General features: G+C 41.0%; 2 protein-coding genes across 3 annotated transcripts in view; one reads left to right on the top strand and one right to left on the bottom strand.

Moving 5' to 3' along the window:
- The window catches only part of SCaMC (Short Calcium-binding Mitochondrial Carrier), a 346,502-nt gene that overhangs the window by 184,384 nt on the left and 136,351 nt on the right, over positions 1 to 25,767 (bottom strand). The window lies entirely within an intron of this gene.
- The window catches only part of LOC137622028 (mitochondrial adenyl nucleotide antiporter SLC25A24-like), an 82,425-nt gene that overhangs the window by 39,506 nt on the left and 17,152 nt on the right, over positions 1 to 25,767 (top strand). The window contains exon 2 of the mRNA XM_068352510.1: positions 9,995 to 10,121. Coding sequence (XP_068208611.1) covers positions 9,995 to 10,121 — 127 coding nt within the window. The remainder of the gene's footprint in view (positions 1 to 9,994; positions 10,122 to 25,767) is intronic.

Here is a 25,767-nt window from a genome sequence, read left to right as displayed (position 1 = left end):
GGCAAAGTCTATGTGCCAGCGGGACGTCGCCCAGGTCCCTGTAAAGTGGAGTCGGCCGTAGACATCCTTAGTCAAGGCGTCTCAGACGATAGAGCCTCTTCGGCCCCAGTCTGTTTCTCGCCAGCAGAAGCCTCCATGATGGAGGAAATGTCGCGAGACTTAGTGAACATCTCCTCTTGGCTGGACTGGTGGGCTTCCACTTTGGTGGGTGTTCAAGCCTCTTTCGACCCCGAGGATCTTGACCAGCAAGGCCTACTGAGGGACCTCATTACCTCCGGGGGTAAAACCCTGAAGTTTGACTTATCAGTCTCTCGCTCTAACAGCTAACTGGGTTCTCCGTAAGCGAGACACTGTTCTAATGAAGGTGTCTCTGAAGGTACCAGACAGGGAGGCGCGAGCCATTCGCAGCCTACCCCTGTGGGGAGAGTCTCTGTTTCCTCTGAAGGAACTGGAAGCCATAATGGAGAAGGTCTCGAAAAAGAAGGAGGCTAACGTCCCCAGACCGACGACTTCTAGGAGACCGCCCTACAAGAGGTCCGTCTCGGATAGCGCCGCGACGCCCCAAGCCTCTTCCAGCACTATGAGGAGAGAGGCCCCCTCTTCCTCCTGGTCCACAATACCTCAGCCCCCCCGCAGGGGAGCTCCAGCGCCCTCAAGCTCCTTCAGGTCGGGTTACTCCGCCTCTAGGAGAGGCAGATCAGGCCGCCCCTCTAGAAGAAGATAGAGTGGGAGGCCCCCTATCCCCGCCCAAGCCTCGGGTTGGGGGATGCCTCAGACAACATTGGCAAGCATGGAAGGCTCAAGGGGCAGAGCCTTGGACAGTGTCCGTACTAAAGGAGGGCTACAGACTTCCGTTCCTAACGGAACCACCCCCTCTTATTCCGGCCAACCGGACAGAATGGCTAGCTCCCAAAGACCCGTTAAAGAGGGCCGCCCTTCAAGAGGAGGTATCCTCCATGTTAGAGAAGGGCGCCATGGAAGAAGTTTTTCTCCCAGGGCCAGGTTTCTACAGTCGCCTGTTCCTGGTGGAGAAAGCAACCGGGGGGTGGAGACTGGTTATAGATCTGTCAGCTCTCAACAAGTTCGTCAAGAAGACGGACTTCAAAATGGACACTCCGAAGTCAGTCCTGCTGTCCTTGAGGGAGAAAGATTTTACGATAACCGTTGACCTCAAGGACGCATACTTCCAAATTCCGATCCACCCCTCGAGTCGGAAGTTCCTCCGGGTGAAATGGGGTTCCCAGATCCTGCAATTCAGGACTCTTTGCTTCGGTCTGTCAACAGCGCCCCAGGTGTTCACGAGAGTCTTCACGACTGTCTCAGTGTGGGCTCACGAACGAGGCATCCGCCTTATCAGATACCTGGACGACTGGTTGCTCCTTTCCGCCTCAAAGGTCCTCTTGGAGGAACAAGGGAGAAGTCTCCTCCAGTTTTGCAGAGATCTGGGGATTGTAATCAACCCGAAGAAATCAAATCTATCCCCGTCCACCAGAATGAACTACTTTGGGATGACATTAAGACACCATTCGGGGAAAAGTTTTCCCTTCGGAGGACAGGATAAGGAACCTCAGGCACATCATTCAGCCGTTCCTGTCAGAACACCCCAGGAGAGCGAAAGACTGGCAGAGGCTGATAGGCCACCTGGTCTCATTGGAGAAACTAGTTCCCCAGGGGAGGGTAAGGCTCAGATCCATCCAATGGAATCTCAAGAACCTCTGGTGCCAGACGGACTCACAACAGGTGCTAATTCCAGTCCTTCCAAACACGAGACCCTCCCTGGAATGGTGGCACTGCCAGTCGAACTCCCTCAAGGGGATGCCCTTCGGGACCGGCCCTCCCGAGTTACTTCTGTTCACAGACGCCTCCAACCAGGGATGGGGAGCCCATCTCCTCGACGAAACGGCACGAGGTACCTGGTTGGAAGGGGAGAAGCAACTCCACATCAATGTCCTGGAGTTGAAGGCAGTCCAGAAGGCGTGCCTACACTTCGCAAGTCTGCTAAAGGGAAACACCGTGGCGTTGATGTGCGACAACGCCACGGTAGTAGCATACATAAAGAAACAGGGAGGCTTGAAATCGAGAGAGTTGTGCGATCTCACCATAGAGATTCTAAATTGGGCAGAAGAAAATCAAGTGGTGATGTTAGCAAGGTTCATTCCCGGGAAGAAAAACGTTATGGCCGACGGCCTCAGCAGAATGGGCCAGATAGTAGGGACAGAATGGTCCCTTCTCCCGGAAGTAGCCAGGCTCATTATTCAGCGCTGGGGTTACCCGGTGATGGACCTCTTTGCAACAAAACTCAACGCCCAACTCCCAGTCTATTGCTCCCCTGTACCAGACCCGAAAGCAGCCTTAGAAGACGCCTTTCAGCACAAGTGGGACGATCTGGATGTGTACGCTTTTCCCCCTTTCACGTTGATATGACAAGTGCTCAACAGAGTAAGGACCGCCCGAAACCTAAAGATGACTTTGGTAGCGCCCTGGTGGCCGGAGAGAGAGTGGTTCGCGGACCTAAAAGACCTAGCGAGTCAACCGCCATGGCCTCTGCCCGCCAGGTCAGACCTTCTGCACCAGCCTCACTTTCTCAGGCTCCACGACAACCCACTCTCCCTTCGTCTTCACGCCTGGAGACTATCGAGCGGCTCCTGAAGAAGGAAGGATATTCTCCCTCCACGACTAAGAGAATGTCCCTATACCTGAGAAAGTCGTCAGCCGCGGTATACCAGGCAAAATGGGCCTCCTTCACGAAGTGGTGCTCTGAGAGGCACATTAGACCTCTTAAGGCCTCTGTCCCAGACATAGCAGATTTTCTGGTGTTTCTTAGGGACAAGGTAGGAATGTCAATTCCAGCCATAAAAGGAGTTCGAGCCGCCTTAGGGCAAGTCTTCCTCCTGAAGGGCATCGACCTGGGGGCCTCGAGACACATAGCGATGCTTTTCAAGAATTTTGAGCAGTCTTGCCCCCCACAGCCGAGTAGGGTGCCCCAGTGGGACTTAGCCAAGGTCCTGAAGATGCTGTGTCGTCCCCCCTTTGAACCCTTGAAGGATATCGTAGACAAAGATCTCACCCTCAAGGCCGTCTTCTTGCTGGCCTTGGCGTCCGCTAAGAGAGTGGGAGAGATCCATGGTCTATCATACGACGTTTCTCATTCAAAGGGGTGGAAAGAAGTATCCTTCAAGTTCGTGCCTTCTTTTGTGGCCAAGACTCAGAACCCAGCAGTCTGGGACCCGAAGTTTGAGGGTTTCTCAATTCCTGCCATCCCTAAGACAGGCAATGCAGAAGACTTGAAATTATGCCCGGTGCGAACAATTAGGAAATACCTGGAAAGAACAGCGCATCTCTGACCAGGCATCAAGAGCCTCTTTGTTTCCACAGGTATTAATAAGAAACAAGTTTCCAAAAACACCATTTCCTTCTGGTTGAGACAAGTTATCGCCAGAACCTACAAGGAAGATGGCGTAGCAGTGACAGGCACTCCCCGGCCTCATGACATCAGGGGCCTGAGCACCTCCTTAGCCTTTGAGAAAAACATGGCAGTGGGGCAGATCCTACGAGCAGGTACTTGGTCGAACCAGTCAACCTTTACTGCCCATTACCTCAAGGACTACTCAAGAAAATCCTTGGACGGGTTCTCCATTGGAACAGTCATCTCAGCCCTCCAAGCGGTGTAACGGTAAAACCCCAGGCGCGATCAAGACTAGCGACCGGTAGGTACAAGTGCGGTTTCTTACCTCCTACCCAGTTGCTTACTTGAATCTTCGGGGAATACCGACTGTTCCCATGAGATAACACATTCTTCACGACTACGCTCCTGGAAGGAACGTCAAAAGAAGTTTTTCAAAGGGTGAGTACTTAGACACTAACGTGAATTTTTGTGTAGTTACCCTCGCATCCGCTTTCTAGTAGGTCCCGTTATCCATAGGCCTCTTGGCCTCCATGTCCCGGGTCAGGGGGGTCAGAATAGCACTCCCGCCTCCTAAAGTGTAAGTCTCCTATAGAAAATAGTTCGAGGTAAGTATTCGTGTTGGAACAAATCAAAAATTTTAAGTAATTTTTATTTTTCCTAACATACTTACTGAGAACTACTTTCGGGTAATGGCCCTCCCTTCCTTCCCCGAGTGCCTCTCTTCCCTTGCTAGCATTGTGCTAATTCAATAGAACTTAATGATGAGGCTGACCCAGCCAGATAGCGACCTACCTTGATCCTACCCTCGGGGCACATATCTTAATGCCGGGGGTAGGTCTACTTAGAAAGCGGGGTGGGGGGTAACATACGCAAAACTCTGGTCGATAGAGAGGAGATTACCAGTAACTCCTATAGAAAGTAGTTCTCGGTAAGTATGTTAGGAAAACTAAAAATTACTTAAAATTTTTTATATTTCCTGTATTTCTGCTCCAATAGTTCCTTTTTAACTTTCATTCCTTATTAGCTTCCCAAGCTGAAAGCTCCTGTGAGCTTATGTAAGCAAAGCTTGTGTGTGTGTCAGTCTAACATAAAATCTCACAATTTTACAGCTTCTGAATAGTTAAATCAAATTATTCCAATTTCGTTAAAAAACGGATAGTTCCTTCTGTTGGAAATTATCTAAAGTAGACGTGAAAAAAAGGGAGGGGCCTGTTTAAAGAGCAGTAGGGCTATAGTTTGCCAAATTTGTTTGCAATAATCCACATGTGTAGATCCAAGTTTGTTCCAACCATAACTTCAGGGGCTGGTGTGAGTCCAAAGCTAAACATGGGGCATATTTTAATCATATCCTTGCACCTAGTGCAAGGTGGTTAAGTGAGCAAGTGTCATCTGTGGTCTTTGCACTCAATTATACATATCCCAAAGAGTTTGGCCACTTTGTTAATACTTTACTTGGCAATTAAAACCTTTGCAGTGTCCTTTTTTTCCCTGTTGTATTGCTATCCGTTTTTTAAATTTCACCAAGAAATGTCAATCTATGGTATTGATAAAATTACTGTGTTATGGTAAGTAGTTTTGTACCTTAATGATCTCCTATCTTATGCTACTTGTTACAAAATAACCTTATTCTTAGAATAGAATTTAGGATTTTTTGTGTGTGTATAGTTATTGTATCAATCGATCTGTCATTCATATCTTTCCTTTTTAACCCTGTACGGTATACAGTAATTTACATATAGCGGTGTAGATGTTTTGGTTATAGTTTTATAAATGTACTATACTACTTATTGCCAAACCAATTAAGATAAACATGGTTATTTTATTGTTATACCTGTCAAAGTTATGTCACAGCACTTGAGGATCTAGGCTTTGAGTCTGCACAACATTCTTAGCACCCTTGTCTAGTTTTTTTTTATTTTATTTTACAGTGCAGTAGAGTATTTATTTGAAGATCTTTCAAAAGTCACCCAGAACAAAAATTTTATATGCCAGATTTTAGTACTGTAATGCCCATAGAGCAAAGGCAAAGTTTTTTTTTTTGACTAGTGAAATCAAAATTGTTTTACATTTTGATTTTTTTTATTTGCAAATATGTGTCATTGTTAACGTAACAAGATTGAAACCTTGAGTGGAGTTGCTTTAACCCTAGGAACATTATGGAGGAGTTTAATCAATTATTCAATGTGGTTATTACTAGAGAATACTATACAATATTTTTTATAATAGTACTTTATCTTGATGTTTCATAAATCCATTACTGTACTATCAAATGGCTAGAGTGTATCAGGGTACAATATTTGATAACATTTTCAGTCCCTGTTTTAGCTTTAATTTGATACTGTCAGCTTGGGTACAACCTTTTTTTTTTTTTATTTGATACTGCAAGCCTTGGTACAGTACTATAACTCCAGATTAATAATGCATAAAATGTCTTATGAGGTGTAGTATTTTTGTTTATAGTGGTGATAATAATTTCACTTACATCGTAAGATTGCTGTTTGATGTCTTCGGAGTGCCATGAGCCAGCAATGCTCTTCACCTCAGAAAGGCCTGCACAGCTGTTACAACCAATGAGGGGCAACCTCCAGCGATGAAGGTCTCTGCTGTTTTGTAAATTACATAGTGAAATTGTAAGGTTTTCCAGCGGATTTCTGCCCTCAGATTTAGGACATTCACTATGTACAGTATAGGCATGTCACTTAGATGAAAAGTATTCCAAAGTGAATTTCTTGGTTTTCCTTAACCCTTTTGATATTCAGAGTGTTTAGTTTAAGATGATGATGATACAGAACAGTTATCCAGTGAGTTTTTTTTAAAAATGTTATAGTATTGGCTTTACTAAAATGGCACTTGTTTTTCCTGGAACATTCTTTTTCAATTGGAGTAAAAGCACTGGATGGTACCATTAGGTTATTATTTTAAAGAATCAATTAGTGACAATCATCATTGATGTTGCTACTAATAAGAAAAATTTTAAGAATGTAGAGCTACTGGAAAGTGTTTTATTGGCAAATTGCTGCTGTGAATTGCAAAGGCATTGGTAAGGTGTTTTGATAGCATACTCCTTTTCTTCATGTACATTCATTATGTCAGCATTCGGTCTAATAGGAGCAAATTAAACATATAACTTGTATGTGGAGAATTGGAAACTGGATTAAGATGATAAAATTCTAAAGGGTTAAGCATTTCCATAAGAAAATATTGCTCATTGTACTGTATTTAGGCTCAAAATAAGAGACCTAATAGTTCAGGTTACTCATGCATGGTATTTAATGTTTGGAGCACTATGCACATTACTCTACATTAATTATTATTATCTATTATTATTTTATTTTTAAAATACCCATTTTTCATTTCCTCTCCTACCTTATGGTAATGAAAAAATGTTATAGCTTGAAAAACTTTCTAAAAACTACTATTTTCATTTGTACAGTTTACTTTTACAAATTTCTTCTAGCTTCTTATATTTCCTTTTCTGAATGAAAGACAACTGTTTCTGTAAAAAATAATTTTCTGTATTTGAGCATTTTAACTGAAGAACATAAAGTATTATTATTACTGGCTGAGTTACAACCCTAGTTGAAGAACTAGGAAATTCTAAGCCCAAGGGCTTCAACAGGAAAAGATATTTATATTTTTGTACATTTTCATCATAAAAAGTAAATACGACAGTATACATCAACAATTAGTGTTTTGTATTCTCTCTATGCGTAAAATATTTGTAATATTGACATTGTTAAAAGCAATGTATAAGCTATGTATTTTTTTTCAAATGGCAGTTTATCCTTGCCATAGCTTTGAGAATGAGCTTTGTTTTTGGTATCATTAACAGAACCTTATAACAGTTTTCATGTATTTGAAAGGTTAAGAATCATGTGCTTATATTTTTTGCTTTTTCACCTCCTGTTATTTAGCTTTTGCTACTTTTTGAACTGCTTATTTAGCCATTATTCTTTTGCTTAATTATGTAAAGATAAGCTTTTTCTGTTTTGAATTTTTTTTTTATTGCCCCTCCCTTCTTTCTAACAGGCCATTACTGTTTTTGCTCAACCTCTGCCCTAAATCTGCTATAAGTTTAATTGCTGTTGCATATTTTCACCTATATATAAACTTTATTACAAGGTACTCTTATGAATCTCCTTATGTTTTTGCCTCTGTTTGCAATGTAAGGTTAGGGGTGGACAAGTCAAATGCCAGATACAATATTGCACCTGTATTAACCATCAACAGTTAAAAGATGTCCAAGTGCCCTACCAACTACCTTTTATTCCTTCCTTATTCCTATTCAGGGTCAAATTACATGTCTGTTTGGTTTTGTTGTTTCACTCCCATCATTGAAATTTAGAGGTGAGAGTTTAAATTTTCATTTCAGTTGTGTGATTGCTTTGTGCCTGTTTGTGAAACAAGTATTATTCAACCTATTTTGAGACCTACACTGATGGGAAAATATATTCATGACACAAAGAAGCAATGTAATATTTCTGTAGAATGATCATTGCATCACAGTACAATATGTGGTCAGTTATTATAGACTTGGGGTTCATATGGTGAGCAATTTTGCAACTACCATGAATAAACAACTTATGCCATAAAGTGTTTGTTAGGATTTGGCAAGGGGAAATGGAGATTCTTGACTACAAATAGAACATGAGAGACACATTTGCCTTTTCTCTTTGCTGTTCAATAGTGTGATCATCTTGGTCTTATGCTCTAACTTTAACAAGCCCTGTTGGAGACTGGTTAGAGTAATTGTCTTTGTAATTTGATTGAAATGTAATTAATTAGAGAATATCGTTTAATTGTAATTAAAATGAAATTATAGTAATTGCAATGTAATTATTGACTGAAGAATATAATATAATTTGAAGTGATACGGGTTGTGATCCAGGCACAAAATTTAACAAGATGGAATTCCCAGTTGAAAAGGGTGAAATCTATACCGTGCTGTATTCATAAACCCTGTAAAGCTGAGCAGTTTAATTGATCTTATGTCCCAGAGACAATAGAGGTGTAAGAAACTCATGCCAGTAGAAATTTCAACCTTAATGGAGCTTCTGGTTGTCCTCGAACCTTTTTATGATGCCTTGGATGCTGTGGAAGGACAGAAGAAAGTAACTAGTAATTCAGGGACTTATACTCGCTGGAGAACAATTTGTAATCCCCAAGTACAATACTTTACTGTGAACAACTAGCTGAAATATTACTGGATTCTATGAAGAAAAGATTGAATCCATATATGAAAATGAGAGAGAAGTTCAGGCGAAAGACTTTTTGGAACAAAGTATAAACTGGATCGGGTTTCAACACGAGCAGGAGGATGAAGCACTGCTGTGTATGTCAAGGAAAAGCTCAAAGAATTTGAAGTAGTTCACAGAGTATCAACAGTGCATACAGGAAGTAAAAATTATGATGGAGTCATAACACAAAAACACCAAAACTGTTTCCTTTCAGATCAGAATGTTTATCAGAAATGCAACCACAAGAAGGATTGCAAAGAAATTCCTCAACAAGGCTTATGTTGAAGCAATATGTAGAGGAAGGAACTTTCCTATATTCTAGTGATCCATTGCTATACTGAAAAGAAGTGTCACTTCTAGATCTACTAAAAACTTTTCAAGACAATTGTTTGCTTGCATCTGAGCTTGTTTTCAGCATTGCTGGGAATTATTTTACAGTTCAGTACTACAAACTGAATTAAACATGGCATGGACTCCCTATTCAATCCTATTGATTAAATACAATAATGAATTGTTAAAAGAATTCCAAGCTACGTAAGAGCATTTTTATATATTTAATTTTGTTTTCTTCAGCTACAAACTATAATTTTTGTTTGTATCTACTGGTAACTATGTATTGAACAGTACAGTATTCCAAAAGTAATGGCTTAAAACCAGTGTTCAGTGTAAAAAAAAGGTTGCAAAATACCTGGGTGAGTTAACCTGCAAGATCCTTGATGAACCGTGGAATAATACAGTACCTTAAGGCCAATAAGTCTTTTTCTCCTCCAGAGTTGTGAGTTCTCTATGGTGTGTTTAAAGTGACATTATTTGAGACAGCTTAAAAATGGTATGTGGTTTTAAGATTGCAATATATGACACTGGTTGAATGGATTTCATGTTGAAAACATGATGTGAAATATTATAGTTCACACTTTATTTTTCACTCTGGTAACAATTCATTGTTCAGTATACTGTACACCAATTTTGGAAATTTCTTCTACAAAGATTGCTTGTGCTTGCTATCCTTTTTGTTCTTTGTTAATTTATTGTGTTTGATAATGAATGCAACTATGATTTTCCCCTTTTCATTCCAAAGAAATTCTATATAACTTTTGAAAGTACAATGTAGTAATATGATTAGAAGATGTATAGGTGAAAGAATATTCTAAATCTATTACCCATGTACTGGAATTTTCTTTTAAATTTTTTCACATGATTACCTTTGAGGCAATATTGTCATATTCAGTTTTGAAAATTGAAAGTTGGAGAAAGCAGACATAAGGTTGTTTTGCACAGACTCAGATGTAAAATAATTATCTAGTGTTGTTATCATTTATGTGAAAATTACCGGTTACCCTTTCCTTGACAGAAATTGATTGAACGTGCTGACGTAAACAATAGCAACGACCTCACTTTAGCGGAGTTTGTCAACTACGTTCAAGAACATGAGAAGAAACTGTTACTGGTTTTTAGCACACTGGATGCTAATAGTGACGGTAAGTTATTTTACTTTATATTTGGAGGTTTCTTGGTTTAACTGAATTATGGCTTCTTGGTTGGTGATTAAGGCTTATGCTCGATAACTGTCTTAAAAGATAATTTAATTGCGCTGGTGGAAGAGAATTTTATTATAGTTAAAGGATGGTAATGGATGCCTGGACTTTACTGCAATTAACAGTCTTAGAAATGTATACATAAAATGTATAGGGATGTATGAAATATTTGTTTAAATATATTTGTTGGGAGGAGGAGGAGGTGAAATTTTGTTACATGTTATTTTGACTGATTAAGTTTTATGAATACAAGGACTTTTGCTTATTGTATCTGTATAATTGTTGTGTAATTTTTTTGTTGGTTCATGTATATGCTGGAATTGTTGAATAATTCAATTCCGATACCATTTATGCAGTACAGTATTGTACTGCATAGTACTGTATACAGTATATAGTCTCATTTTTTCTCTTGCACTTTTGTTTAGTTTTACACTACAATTATTTTTTTACGGTACTTATTGTTGATCAGTATGGTGTAAATTTTGCTGGTAATAGATTGATTTAGTTCGTTAAAGAATTATTTGTCCTCATCTTCAATGCAAATGTTGGGAAATAATTTTTCTATTGATGTTCTAGCAATCCTGTGATTTGGAATTAAGTGTAAGTCTCTTTTTCTTATATTTGGTTTTAGCACAGGTACTAAAATTGACCTAATGTAATTTGGAGGTTACAAAGTTTAAGTTTAATTTTTCAAGAGAAGATCTTTGTTTTTTATTGCCAGCTAAGGTGATCTGGCTTAAGAAGGCTGAACTGTCTAAATATGTAGGCATGCTTCTATACTGTACAGTAAAGCCTACTTTTTAAGTTGATTGGGTTTTAGGTTCGTTCTATATTAGCTTAATTTGAACAGCAACAGTAATGATAATAATCATATTTTATAGTACAGTATCAATTTTATTATGATAATTTTTTCCTACGATTATACAAACCTAGTAGCCTTTAAGACAGTGAATGTCTTTAGTGGAGTTGGAATGGCTGTTGAAATCATTAACAAGGTAGTTAATAACAGGTGGCTGGTGCAGACGAGTAGCCCCATCCACACGGCTAAACAGGAAGATCCCTGTGTTCTGTTCCCATTCCAGATTCATAGTCAGTGTTATTCTCATAGGAATCACCTATGGGATCATATGGATGCTTACTCCTTTTCCCGTTCAGTTTGATTCGTCAGATGATTAATGGAGTGTTGATCACATCAGGTCTGAAATGAACCTAGTCGCTCCCAAATGGCCACAAGTCGAGTGTTTACCATCTCCAGCTCAGATCAAGGACTGGCTCGTTGATCTTTGTCTAGAAGCGCCTCTGAGTCACGACTGTGAAAGGCTACTTCTCAGCTATTGTCTCCCGACAGAAGGGCTTGTGGGAGTGGGATGTGACCAGTGCTCTTGTCTCATACTCATCCCTTGTATGTTTTCTTGAGAAGGCCATCAGACAGACCTGACTCTCAGCATTGTCTTTTTGCTAGCTGTAGGATTGGCAGAGAGAGTTGGCAAATTGCACGAACACACTTGTATTAAAGCAAGCTTAAGGATGGGAGAGGGTCTCTTTAGTGTTTTGCCCAAATTTGTGACCAAATCCAGAACCCATCTTCACACAACCCAGGTTTGAGACCTTCTCCATCCCCTCTAATCGTGAAGCATTGTGTAATAATCAAGAAGATATGCTTTTGTGCACTGAGAGTTTTCTGGGGTGCTATGTGAAGAAGACTTAACATCTCATACTTTACTGTCAACGACTTTTCCTAGCACTTGCAGAACCAAGAAAAGGTGACGTGAGGTAATCAAAGAGCATACTCTTCAACCATTAAGGCAGTCAAGGTACCAGCTTCAGCAAGAGCTCACGGTCTGAAGAATCTTGTAGTCAGAGAGGTGATAGAGTTAGGATGTGCCAAAGAATGTTCACAGCCTTTTATTCTATGGAGTATACCCACAAGTCCTTCAACACTTATGGTTTTGGTCAGCCCAGCTCCCATACAGACAGAAAGCATCTAGACTTTGGTAATTTGTTTGATGTAAGTCTGGAGGAAAGTTAGAATGAGGGGTCTTCTGCTGCTGCTGTTCTTCCTTCACTTGTGTAAAGCATTTGTACCGTTACATGCTGGATCTAATCTTGATGTAGCTAAACTACATTTCTGAGTACCATTCATATTAGGTTAGATATTTTAGTAGTATTTCTCCTTCATGGTAGAATGATTACTAACTCATTGGCCATCATGCACCAGGTTTTGCTTTTCAAACTGTGTGTTTCCTGCACGGGAAAAAATATTCCTTCCTTGACCAAATACCAGGTACACAACCGAGTACTGGCGAGACCTTATCAGCTTACTCATCCCTTTGTTGGGCTGATAAGAGATTACTGAAGTCTTTCCCTCGGTCCCATATGGGATCAAGGAAACTGACATATTTAAAGGAAGAAAAAGAACCAACCAATTGGGTTCTATGGGGGCTTCCTGCCCCCCAATAAATGAGTCGTCTCCCTATTTTAAAGGACAAAAATTTTGTTTATCTATATGAAAAAATAGCACTAAAAGTAATATGAATTTTTCCCAGGTATACAAACATGAGACCTTTTTAGTTAAACCTCAGCCATCTCTTTTGATCCTGAGCTTAAGGTTGTCAAAAGTGACAGGAGAGTTGGTGGGGATACTCACAAGCACTAACTACCTGTCATTAACTACCTTATCAGTGATTTTAATAGCCGATACAACTCCACTGAAGACATTCCTTATTCTAAATGCTTGAGGATTGTATAGCTAGGAGAAATTCAAATTTACTATTAAAATGTTTTACTGATAATACATTTATAATTCATATATTTAATCACTGTTGTTTCTTCAACCTTAATTTTGAATGAAGACACTTTGATAATACAGTATAGGGTATGGATTGTTTATTTTGAAATATTGTAAGACAAATTTTAAGACTGCCATGTCAGGAATATGTAGCCTCTTTGATGTTGAGTGAAAAAAAGTACTTTAGATTAGTTTAATTGAGACTCAGAAAGACCAAGGTACTGTACTGTACATTTCATTTAAATTTTTGACCTGGCAGAATTTTTACCGAGAGCACCTTACAAATATTATCCTTTCCAACCCCTTCCTTCTTTCAACAATGTCAGTAGGATGCTCTAACTCCTACATGTGGTTTGATAAACTTTTAGAATGAAGAAATGTTTCGGTGATTTTCTTCTTAGATAGTGTTCTCTTTTGGTATTTCAACCTAATTGGGATTAATGGGTGTTGAAGACCATAAAGGAAGTAATATGATATCTCACTGAGGGAATAAATTACCTTAAAAGAACAAACGTCATGAGTAATGAATGAGGCTTTTGAAAAACACTCGCCACATTTTAGTCATCTTAGGAAGATGGTACATTGGTACGAGTATAGTTCTCATACAATGTTGAAAACATTGTATGAGAACTATACTCGTACCAATGTCAGTTTTTTGGAGAATTTCAATTATTTTTTATGGCTAATTGGGAAGTGCAATTCATCTTCTACCATAGCTTATTACTTTAGTTCTTGTGGGCATTGTGTTTTTGACATTCTAGGCATTAGAGGCTTGGCTAGTGTCATTATGACACTCATTTGACCTGCTGTCTTTGATATGTACTTGTATTTATTACTGAATTGGAATGGATTGGATAGAAGAGTGGAGAGATGCAGCATATCCTTCCTCATAAGTGGTAACTCAACACAGGTAAAATAAGATATTTGTAATTCATCTTTAAATGTTTACAAGATTGGAAATTATTTTGATGTTCCATACATGCAGACCTCTCATTTTACAGGGAAAGCCCGCTTTCCAGCCCATATGATTGATTGCCTCTTCGTCTGCCTTTTTTTTTTGAGACTTCACTTTCATCTATTATGTGGCTCGGGGGTTTTATCTTGGAATTCAAATAGTGTATGAAAGAAAATGTAAAATAAGTTCTCTGTTGTATTTGATTTTGTGCACTTTTTTACATGTGTCTTTTCTCTATGATTTTCTTGATTTGCCTACTGCTGTTTGCCTAGCTGCATCCATGTTTACAATTTTTTCACAAACTTCATGTCTCCTCTTCTCATCATATCTCTAGCTTTGAAATCTACCCTTTTTCCAACTTCTTGATACATTGTTTTTAAGTACAGTACAGTACTTCATTTTATAAAGGATTTTGTAAAACTACAATTATGACTCTTGATTATAGTCTTGCCCCAGATGTCAATTGTCAAGAATCATTCATCTTGCAACCTACTGTACTTCCGTTGCTGCAGTAAACAAGAGTTTAAGGTGTGTTTATCATTTATAGGTTTAATACCCATATTTGAAAGACAGCAAAGACTAGTGTTTCCCTTTGGATTTTTTCCAACCTATACACTAACAACAGCGTCCTCTTTGTGTATCCAGGCGGAAAGTTCCATCTTTGTACATTCCAAAAACCCTAGTTGTTCATTGCATTTGATATACAGTGCTCTTTGGGTTCTCTATGCGGTCTATTTACCCTAATTTTTTTAAGATTGTTCATGTTTTGTAAAAACAAGATTGTTTTAATAGTATTGTTTAAATTTTGCAAATTTTGTAGGTCCAATGATTAAGTTGGGCACTATCTTCTGATATGAGAGTGGAGAAGGACCAGGTTCCTTTCATAAATCCTATCTTTAATAGATTATTGTTGCTCTGTACTACAAAAAGCTTATTATAAAAGATTGGCTTAAGAATTATAAATTGACAAAACAAGTGAATAGTGGAAAAGAAAAGTTTCAGGGCTGTGTCAAATTTTAGGGTGATATGAAATGATACTCCTTAGCAAAGTTTTGTTCTTGACAACTGATTGGAAGTTGGCTTAAGGGAGGCATATAAGTGTACTGTACTATATATTTACGCATTACTGTACTGTTTATGACAATTTTACATTTCATAGGTTTCTTTGTATGTTCATATGCTAAGCTCATGTTGCATATTGATGTTTTTTTCATTATGTAGTTTTCCTTATTTGTAAAATATCTGATGTAACATGAAGGCTTCTTGTAAAGATTATTACTCGTTGGCAGTGCTGCTGTTGCTTTTGTATTTGAAAGACATTCAAAAAAGTAATTATAGAGGAAAATTGTGTTGGCAAGAAAGGTAGAAATTCATGCAGTGTTGAATGACATGTAAGGAGATTTTTATCTCATAATACATTGCAGAATTTTTATGGTAATCTTTAGATATGATGAGGATATGTAATATTATTGATTAAGTGGAAGGTCTAGTTAGGTTAAAACCTAAATTAGGGCATAGCAAAGATATTAATATTGACCGAATAACGTTGAGATGACCTACAAATGGATATTCCATGGTATTTTGTTCTCATTTTTTTTAAACTGCTAAATAATTACATTTACAGTATACTGTAATAGAAGTTTGTATTTGGAATTTCCTCTAAAGATTTTATCTGATGGCTGAAATGTGTTTCTAAGAATCACTGTGATCAAATATTACTGTAATGGGAAACTTGTGTTTACAGTAACGATGAATTGTGTAACACGAATAGACTCACTGGGTACTGTTTTTATTGCCTGGTTATATGTCCAGAGAACCATGGGATTCTTTTTTTTTTTTTTTTTTTTTTTTTTTTCTCTCAATATAATGCCTTGCAGTGGAATGCTGATTCAGAGTGGCATACTTTCCCTTTGAATTAATTATGGAAAACTCTGAAAATATAAGGAAAGATAAAGTCAAGATGGAAATTACTGTATGGTTTTTGTTTCAAGTCTGGTTATTTGATTGATTTCTTTGTATTGATGTGGGAAGTAGGTACAGTATGTACAGAACATATATTTGCATGCAATTCAATTTTTTTTTTATAGATATATGCAAAGAAAGATATTGCCTTTGTCAAAATTCAATTGAAGTTGAGCACATTTCACATTATCCTAGGTCAAGACTGGAATTCTTGTTGATTTTCTTGAGATAACCTTTTTTTTTAAACTTTCATTTAGTTCTCTGATATCTAAAAATTCTGATGAAGTAACAATTTTTTCCCAAGTAATATATTTATCTAAATACAGTAAGAAGATCTGATTGAGTGTCATGTGTAATATTTTTTGGAAACTGACTAGAAAGGCATTTAAGTACATGAGAAACCTGAATGTTGGAATTTGACTGATTATGGGGCAGATCTCAAAGTACATTAGAATTTTTATCTTATCAAAGGTGCTTAATATGCTGTAATATGCATTTTTGCATATGTAGATTATATTAGAAGAGATCTATGCAATTCATTAAGCAGAGCAAATGTTGCAATGCAGAACAGACGGTCCATTCTCATTATTCAAATATATACTGTAGTCTGATACATTAGCCTCAAGGTAACTATCAGATGAAGTGACCATAAGAGGAATAATTCTCTCTCTCTCTCTCTCTCTCTCTCTCTCTCTCTCTCTCTCTCTCTCTCTCTCTCTCTCTCTCTGTGTGTGTGTGTGTGTGTGTGTTTGTAAAAAACTACTAAAAAGTGTCAGAAAGCAAACCACCTGAGGCTGGGAATGTCGACAGCAAATGTTTATTATCCATACTGCCTTGTGTTTGCATTACAGGAGGCACTATCAACAATATCACCCTATAAAGGGTATTTTTTTTTGTATGACATTCAATGTTCAGATATAGAGAAAATTGCATGTTTAGTATTCAGTGGACTTGAATCATACCAAATGGCATTTTGTATTAAAAAAAAACTACCTTCTCTGTGAGATATGGTAGTTACCACACTGATATCAGATTAAAGATTTTATGATCACAAGTGCTCATATGTCCTTTTTTTAGGCAAGATGTATTATTATTATTATTATTATTGTTGTTATTATTATTATTATTATTATTACTTGCTAAGCTACAACCCTAGTTGGAAAAGCAGAATGCTATAAGCCCAGGGGCTTCAACGGAGAAAATAACGCAGTGAGGAAAGGAAACAAGGATAGATATGATATTTTAAGAACAGTAACATTGAAATAAATTTCTCCCACGTAAACTATAAAAACCTCAACAAAACAAGAGGAAGAGAAATGATATAGAACAGTGTCCTCGAGTGTACCCTCAAGTAAGAGAACTTTAACCCAAGAGAGTGAAAGATCATAGTACAGAGGCTATGTCACTACCTAAGACTAGAGAACAATGGTTTGATTTTGGAATGTCCTTCTAGAAGAGCTGCTTGCCATAGTTAGAGTGTCTCTTCTACCCTTACCTAGAGGAAGGCAGCCACTGAACAATGTATTTCAAGTTCTTTTCACTCTCCTATCTTGTCCACAATCTGCCTGAATTCCCAAAGGGTGTAAGCCTTCATCAGTGATCTTTCTTTGTGATTGTTTTTACCTTCCATGTTTGGCCTTTAGTCTAATCCTTATTTATTAATTTGGTAACTGGGAGCTCCTCTCCCCATCGGTTTTTAGATATCTCATTTTATTTTTCAATCCCTTGAAAGCACTGCATCTTTCAGTTACTTTTTCATATTTTGTTATTTTGTGAGTGTTTCATATTTTCTTAGTGTTTTAATTTTTTTAAGGTTCCTCCATTTTTGTATTAGCCTATATCTCACCTACATGAGAAAGTATCCTACTGCAGAGGTTTTAGGAGCTCATCATCATATGGCTGCAAATAACTGAGCATTTGGAAATTAAGTTGCATGTATTTCTGAAAATATGTAACTACTAAGATGCTTATCAGTGGGGTTTAAAAACTGCCAACCCAATTTTTGTTTCAACTGAGAGGTCCCATCTCATTATGGAGAAAGGTCATAGATAATTAATGAATGTGATGATATTAATGATGATTTAGATTAGAGATACTGTACTCTTACCAGCAGTCTACAATCTATTAATACTGCATTCATATTGTGACTTTTTTATATTTGTCTTTTATCCCTACTTCCCTGTTAATGGAAATGTACAAATACAAAGCCTGTTCTCTCACCATGCCTCCCTCCTCCTCATAATTACCTTTTCTTATACACTTCTGTGCCAGCCTTTGAAAATTTGCTTCATTTGAAATTTATAATGCTGTGCTTCTCTTGTTTTATGTGTTGCAATAACCTTTAAGCTGTGGTTACACCTTTCAGATTGGCGATTTTGTCACTGCATCTTTTCCTTTGCTTCTTTTTTACTCGCCAAAATGATTGTTTGCGTACATTAGTTTTTAAACAGTTTGAAGACCATTTCTTTTTACCTATTCTGGTGGTAACAGATCATTCCATACAGTAGCTCCTAGCAAGTTTCTTTCTTCACTCCTTTATTGCCTTTTTCATCTGTGATGAAGATCAAGTTGTATGCAAGTCTTTGGTAGTAGTAGTTTCTGATTAGGTAGTCCCTCAGTTTGTTAGATGCATCTAAGGACTAACACTCTGATAAGTAACAAAGTGTTATACTTAACAAAGACCACAGTATAGTCTTACACTTGAACACTCAAGTTATCCATTGGTTACAGGAATTTCATATAATTTCTAGCTGAAACTAAGCTCCACTTTGCACTCAAGCAACATGTTCAAAACCTTTCCCCACCAGAAACCATCATCACAGTGAACTTGCTAAGTAAAAGATTCTGGTAAGTTCAGGTCTCTTGAGAAGTTACCCTACCTGAAAGTTTACGTGTTATAAAACTTGTCTCACAATGCAGCATCGTTACTTGCAGCAATTATTCCTGTACCCTATGCATTCTTAGTGCATGTCCAGTTGCTTGTCTTATTACTCTGTTGGATGTCTTTTGAAGCTCCCTGTTATATAGCCTATCCCTCTTTGGTTGATTTTATTTTTCCTATATCACATTTAGAAGATCATCAGTTTTGTTTACTTGTATTTTGCACATGTGAAAAGCGTCATTATTAGAGTTTTTCTGTATTATTGCTATTCATTATTTATCTTTTAAATGAAAAGTATTTATTTATAAATTTTCAATATTAAACTTACCCGATAATCATGTAGCTGTCAACTCCGTTGCCCGACAGAATTCTATGGAGGGATACGCCAGCTATCACAATACTAGAAGGGGGTGTACTTACCAGCGCCACCTGTGGCCAGGTACTCAAGTACTTCTTGTTGACACCTCCTCAATTATTCCTCTGTCGTGCTTCCGGCAAGACGTTCTGGGATACGCTTATGGTCTTCGAGTTTATTCACGGATATTTGGTGAAGTATTCTCTCAGATTAACGGCTGTCGCTTTACTGGAATCCTTCTTATATTAGCTAGATAGCTTTTATATAGTTCTGATATAACGATAACGATTTTTGCTTGTTTTTGGAACCCCCTTTGGCTAACTCTTTGGATTACAAGATGTCTGACATTTCGCAAGCTCCCTCCCATAGACGATGTAGGTCTTGCAATAGACGTATTCCGAAGGCCTCGGTAGATCCTCACACCGCTTGTTCTGACTGTAGGGACAGGCCCTGTCAGTTAGAAAATCGATGTGAGGAATGCGCCGGACTTTCCGAATTGGAATTTGTCCGTCTTTTAAAATATTCAACTAAGTTAGAGAGAGGTAGAGTTAGGAGGAGTTCTTCTCACTCTTCACTGTTTTCCTCACCTCATGATCCCCTACCTTTTCCTACCCCTGTAGTGGCTACCCCCGAACCTACTGTGTGCCCTCCGCCTGATATGTCAGTTGTTTTGCGTGCTATTCAGGCTTTAGGCGATAAAGTAGAGTCAGTGGTAAGTGACCATAAGTCTCTGATGGCCGAAGTTAAAGAGCTGAAGGTCAAGAGTGCAGTGGGTGGAGTTAGTGCCAGTGCTGTGACGAGTGCTAGTGTCGGTGCAGTGCCTAGTGCTAGTGTTAGTGCCAGTGTGGTGCGTGAGGATTTTTCTGTGCGAGCCTGTCGTCCTCCCAGTCCGGGACCTCTTGCAAGCTCCCATGCCCAGGGGAGAAGCAATGTCGAAGGGCATAAGGGTTCGGCAGGCCTTGTTAGGCGCACAGAACTATCCTCGGTGGTTGCGGGCGTGTCTTCCAAAGACCGTCACTCCCACCTGCAGACGATTGAGCCCGTCTTATTCTCGTCCGCTGATCAACTGTCGGGGAAGAAACGTTGGTCTCAGGTCTCGAGACCGCTTAAACGTAGAGTCCAGTCCGCGAGTGCTCAGCCAGGTTGCAGTCATTGGCTCAGCTCTGACTCGCCTCAGTCATCTGTCGACTGTACTCCGCCCAAGAGGAGTAAGGTTCTGCCACAACAGAGCTCGACTGTTAAGGCTTTACCTCAGTCTACTATCGTTTCTGCCGATCCCAAGTGGACTCTGCTTCAGTCCATGCAAGCTCAGCTTTCGGACTTGATGCGTGAGTGTCGGGCTGAGAGTGTTGCACCTCCGCCTCCGCCTACACTCCCTCCACCTGTTCTCGCTCCGCCTGCGCTCGCCCAGCCTGCGCTCGCTCCGCCTGGTCGCAGCACCATCTGCCAGGCGTACGATGTTGAGCCACTTTCTGAGTTCGCTGTTCCCAGTGGTGTTCAGCCTCAGCCTTCTTTAAGGCAACCTTTACGTTGGGATCAGGAGGATTATTCCACTCTTCCTCCGCCTCTCCTTGCTGCTCCACCAGTGGTGCAACTCTCGGTTGAGGTACAACAACCTCTCCCGTCTATGAGTCAGTCTGCTCAGCCATCGCTGCAGCGAGCTCAACCCTCCTCTAGGCAAGCTCCTCTACACCCTGGACTTGCGCCTCAGGAGCCTCAGCTTGCGAGAACTTTACCTTGTTCTGCGCAGCCTCAACCTCATCATGCTCCGCTTATATCACAGGAACAGGAACGGGCTACTCCGCCTCCGTCCTCCGCTCAGCAAGCGCAACCCTTGGGTTCAACCTCTCTTGCTAGGAGTCAACCTCCTTCACCCATGCGCCTTCCTTCTGCTTCGTCTGTTGTTCAGCCTTTGCAGTCTGAGCCTCAGGTTTTCCCTCAACAGTTACTGGAAGAGGAAACCTCTGTTGTTGTTCCTACCCGTTCTGACTCTGCGGTTCAGCATTCTTGTCCGATCTCTTCGCTACACTCTGGTGATGAGGTGTCGGATGATGAGGAGGCACACCTTGATCCCTCATCAGACGTGGACGAATCCAAGCTTTCTCCACAGTCTATTGATTTTCGTAAGGTCTTGGCTCTACTCAGGGAGATTTACCCAGACCACTTTGTCTCTGCTATTCCCCGCTCTCCGCCATCTGAGTTTTCGCTGGGCGTACAACAAGCTAAGTCCTCCTATACTAAGCTTGTCCTAGCTAGATCCTCTAAGAGGGCTTTAAGGATCTTAGGGGAGTGGCTGCAGTCTAAACAACACCTTGGCAAGACTTCCTTCATGTTCCCTCCAACGAAGCTCACTTCGAAAGCGAGCGTTTGGTATGCCACAGGGGAAGCACCAGGCTTGGGAGTACCTGCCTCTGCCCAGGCTGACTTCTCGAGTCTGGTGGACTCGCCTCGGAGAACTGCTATGAGACGCTCGAAGGTTTGTTGGACCTTCTCAGACCTGGATCACTTACTGAAAGGGATGTTCAGAGCATTTGAAATGTTCAACTTTCTCGACTGGTGCCTGGGGGCCCTCAGCAAGAAAACTTCTCCTGCGGACAAAGATTCTGCCATGCTTTTAATGTCCTGTATGGATAAGGCCATCAGAGATGGATCGGGTGAGCTAGCGTCGTTGTTTGTATCAGGGGTGTTGAAGAAAAGGGAACAACTGTGTACCTTCCTTTCCGCCAGCATTACACCTTGCCAACGGTCACAACTCCTTTTTGCTCCGCTCTCGAAGTTCCTCTTTCCCGAAGAGCTAGTTAAGGACTTGTCTGCTGCCCTGATACAAAAGGATACGCACGATCTTGTAGCCTCATCAGCTCGTAAGTCTAAGGTTGCCACCTCAGTCCCCAAGACTTATCGCTCCCCAGTTGCTGATACACCTGCTACGAGGTTCATACCGCCCTTTCGTGGTAGAGCCCCCAGCCGAGGAAGCTCCCGTCCAGACTCTCACAGGAGCAAGTCTAGGAAAGGATCCAGGACATCAAAAGGAAAAAACTGACTCTCCGTTTCTCCAGACAACAGTAGGAGCCAGACTCAAGATCTTCTGGCGAGCCTGGGAGAAGAGAGGTGCAGACGCACAGTCTGTCAGTTGGCTGAGGAACGGTTACAGGATTCCATTCTGCCTCAAACCACCTCTGACCACATCACCCATCAACCTCTCTCCCAACTACAAAGAAGAGGACAAGAGGCTAGCATTGCAACAGGAGGTGTCGCTACTGGTGCAGAAGAAGGCAGTGGTTATAGTCCGGGACCATCAATCCCCGGGCTTCTACAACCGTCTCTTTCTTGTGGCCAAGAAGACAGGAGGTTGGAGACCGGTGCTGGACGTCAGCTCTCTCAACGAGTATGTCACCAAGCAGACGTTCACGATGGAGACGACCAAGTCGGTCTTAGCAGCGGTCAGACAGGAGGACTGGATGGTCTCGTTGGACTTGAAAGATGCATACTTTCACGTTCCCATTCATCCAGACTCCCAACCTTTCCTGAGATTCGTTTTCGGAAAGGTTGTCTATCAGTTCCAAGCCCTGTGCTTTGGCCTAAGCACAGCTCCTATGGTCTTTACTCATCTGATGAGGAATGTAGCAAAATTCCTACACTTGTCGAACATCAGAGCCTCCCTCTACCTAGACGACTGGCTGTTGAGAGCCTCCACGAGTCGTCGTTGTCTGGAGAACCTCAGTTGGACTTTAGACTTAATCAGAGACCTAGGTCTATTAGTCAATATAGAGAAATCTCAACTCATTCCCTCCTAATCCATTGTGTACCTGGGAATGGAGATTCGGAGTCAGGATTTTCGGGCTTTTCCATCAGCCCCCAGGATAAGCCAAGCCCTAGAGTGCATCATGAGCATGCTGAAGAGGAGCAATTGCTCAGTGAGACAGTGGATGAGTCTCACAGGGACCCTTTCATCACTGGCCCTGTTTGTCGAGCTAGGAAGACTCCACCTCCGCCCTCTTCAATTCCATCTTGCAGCTCATTGGGACAAGGGCTCGACTCTAGAAGCAGTCTCTATCCCTATCAACCAAGAGATGAAGACCACTCTCCTGTGGTGGAAGCACAACCTCCTTCTCAAGGAGGGTCTATCATTGGCCATTCAGACCCCCAATCTTCATCTCTTCTCAGATGCATCGGACTCGGGCTGGGGTGCAACCTTGGACGGACGGGAATGCTCGGGAGTGTGGAACGAGGAACAAGGATCTCTCCACATCAACTGCAAGGAACTGCTAGCAGTTCATCTAGCACTGTTGAACTTCAAGTCCCTCCTGCTAGGCAAAGTGGTGGAGGTGAACTCAGACAACACCACAGCCTTGGCTTACATCTCCAAGCAAGGAGGGACCCATTCGAGGAGCCTTTACGAGATCGCAAGGGACCTCCTCATTTGGTCAAGAGGTCTAAACCTCACTCTGGTCACGAGGTTCATCCAGGGCGATATGAATGTTTCAGCGGATCGCCTAAGCAGAAGGAATCAGGTCATTCCCACGGAATGGACCCTCCACAAGAGTGTGTGCAACAGACTTTGGACCTTGTGGGGTCAACCTACCATAGATCTGTTTGCCACCTCCATAACCAAGAGACTTCCACTGTATTGTTCCCCTGTTCCAGACCCTGCAGCAGTTCATGTGGATGCCTTTCTACTGAACTGGTCCCATCTCGACCTGTACGCATTCCCTCCGTTCAAGATAATAAACAAAGTTCTGCAGAAATTCGTCTCGCACGAAGGGACACGGCTGACGCTGGTTGCTCCCCTTTGGCCTGCAAGAGAATGGTTCACAGAGGTACGTCAATGGCTAGTCGACTTCCCCAGGACTCTACCTCTAAGAGTGGACCTTCTACGTCAACCTCACGTAGACAGGTTGCACCCAAACCTCCACGCTCTTCGGCTGACTGCCTTCAGACTGTCGAAAGATTCGCTAGAGCTAGAGGCTTTTCGAAGGAGGCAGCCAGTGCGATTGCCAGAGCTAGAAGAGTTTCCACTCGTAGAGTCTACCAGTCTAAGTGGGAGGTCTTCCGAAGCTGGTGTAGAGCCAATTCAATTTCCTCCACCAATACTTCTGTGATCCAAATAGCTGACTTCCTTCTACATCTTAGGAATGAGAGATCCCTTTCAGCACCTACGATTAAAGGATATAGGAGCATGTTGGCTTCAGTTCTCCGCCACAGAGGTTTGGACCTGTCTTCCAACAAGGACCTTCAAGACATTATCAAGTCTTTTGAGACGTCTAAAGAACGTCGTCTTTCCACTCCAGGCTGGAATCTAGACGTAGTCTTAAGGTTCCTTATGACATCTAGGTTCGAACCTCTCCAGTCAGCTTCCTTCAAGGACCTCACCCTCAAGACTCTTTTTCTCGTTTGCCTTGCAACAGCTAAGAGAGTCAGTGAGGTTCATGCCTTCAGCAAGAACATTGGTTTCACAACCGAATCTGCGACATGTTCTTTTCAGCTTGGATTCCTAGCAAAGAACGAGCTTCCTTCACGTCCTTGGCCTAGATCGTTCGAAATACCTAGCCTCTCCAACATGGTAGGTAACGAACTAGAGAGAGTTCTTTGCCCTGTCAGAGCTCTCAAATATTATCTTAAGAGGTCTAAACCTATTCGAGGACAGTCAGAAGCCTTATGGTGTGCCATCAAGAAACCCTCGAGACCCATGTCCAAGAATGGGCTTTCGTATTATATAAGGCTTCTGATCAGAGAAGCACATTCTCACTTAAAGGAGGAAGACCTTGCATTGCTGAAGGTAAGGACCCACGAAGTAAGAGCTGTAGCTACTTCGATGGCCTTTAATAAAAACCGTTCTCTGCAGAGCATAATGGATGCAACCTATTGGAGGAGCAAGTCAGTGTTTGCATCATTTTATCTGAAAGATGTCCAGTCTCTTTACGAGAACTGCTACACCCTGGGACCATTCGTAGCAGCGAGTGCAGTAGTAGGTGAGGGCTCAGCCACTACATTCCCTTAATCCCATAACCTTTTTTAACCTTTCTCTTGAATACTTTTATTGTTGTTTTTATGGTTGTTACGGTAGGCTAAGAAGCCTTCCGCATCCTTGGATTTGGCGGGTGGTCTATTCATTCTTGAGAAGCGCCTAGGTTAAAGGTTTGGTAGAGGTCCTTTAGTAGGGGTTGCAACCCCGTGTACTTTGGCACCTTTGGGTTGATTCAGCCTCCAAGAGGAACGCTGCGCTCAGTAAGGAAGACGAACTTTAAATAAAGAGGCAGAGTAACGGTTCTATTCGACTTCCTTACCAGGTACTTATTATTTCATTGTTATTTGAGATAACTGTTATATGAAATATGGGATACTTAGCTATCCTTTAATCTTGTACACTGGTTTTCACCCACCTCCCTGGGTGTGAATCAGCTACATGATTATCGGGTAAGTTTAATATTGAAAAATGTTATTTTTATTAATAAAATAAATTTTTGAATATACTTACCCGATAATCATGATTTAATCGACCCTCCCTTCCTCCCCAGAGAGAACCAGTGGACCGAGGAATAATTGAGGAGGTGTCAACAAGAAGTACTTGAGTACCTGGCCACAGGTGGCGCTGGTAAGTACACCCCCTTCTAGTATTGTGATAGCTGGCGTATCCCTCCATAGAATTCT

This window comes from Palaemon carinicauda, chromosome 28, assembly GCF_036898095.1.
Source record: "Palaemon carinicauda isolate YSFRI2023 chromosome 28, ASM3689809v2, whole genome shotgun sequence".
Classification (NCBI taxonomy): domain Eukaryota; kingdom Metazoa; phylum Arthropoda; class Malacostraca; order Decapoda; family Palaemonidae; genus Palaemon; species Palaemon carinicauda.
This window is presented reverse-complemented; position numbering and strand designations above follow the sequence as displayed.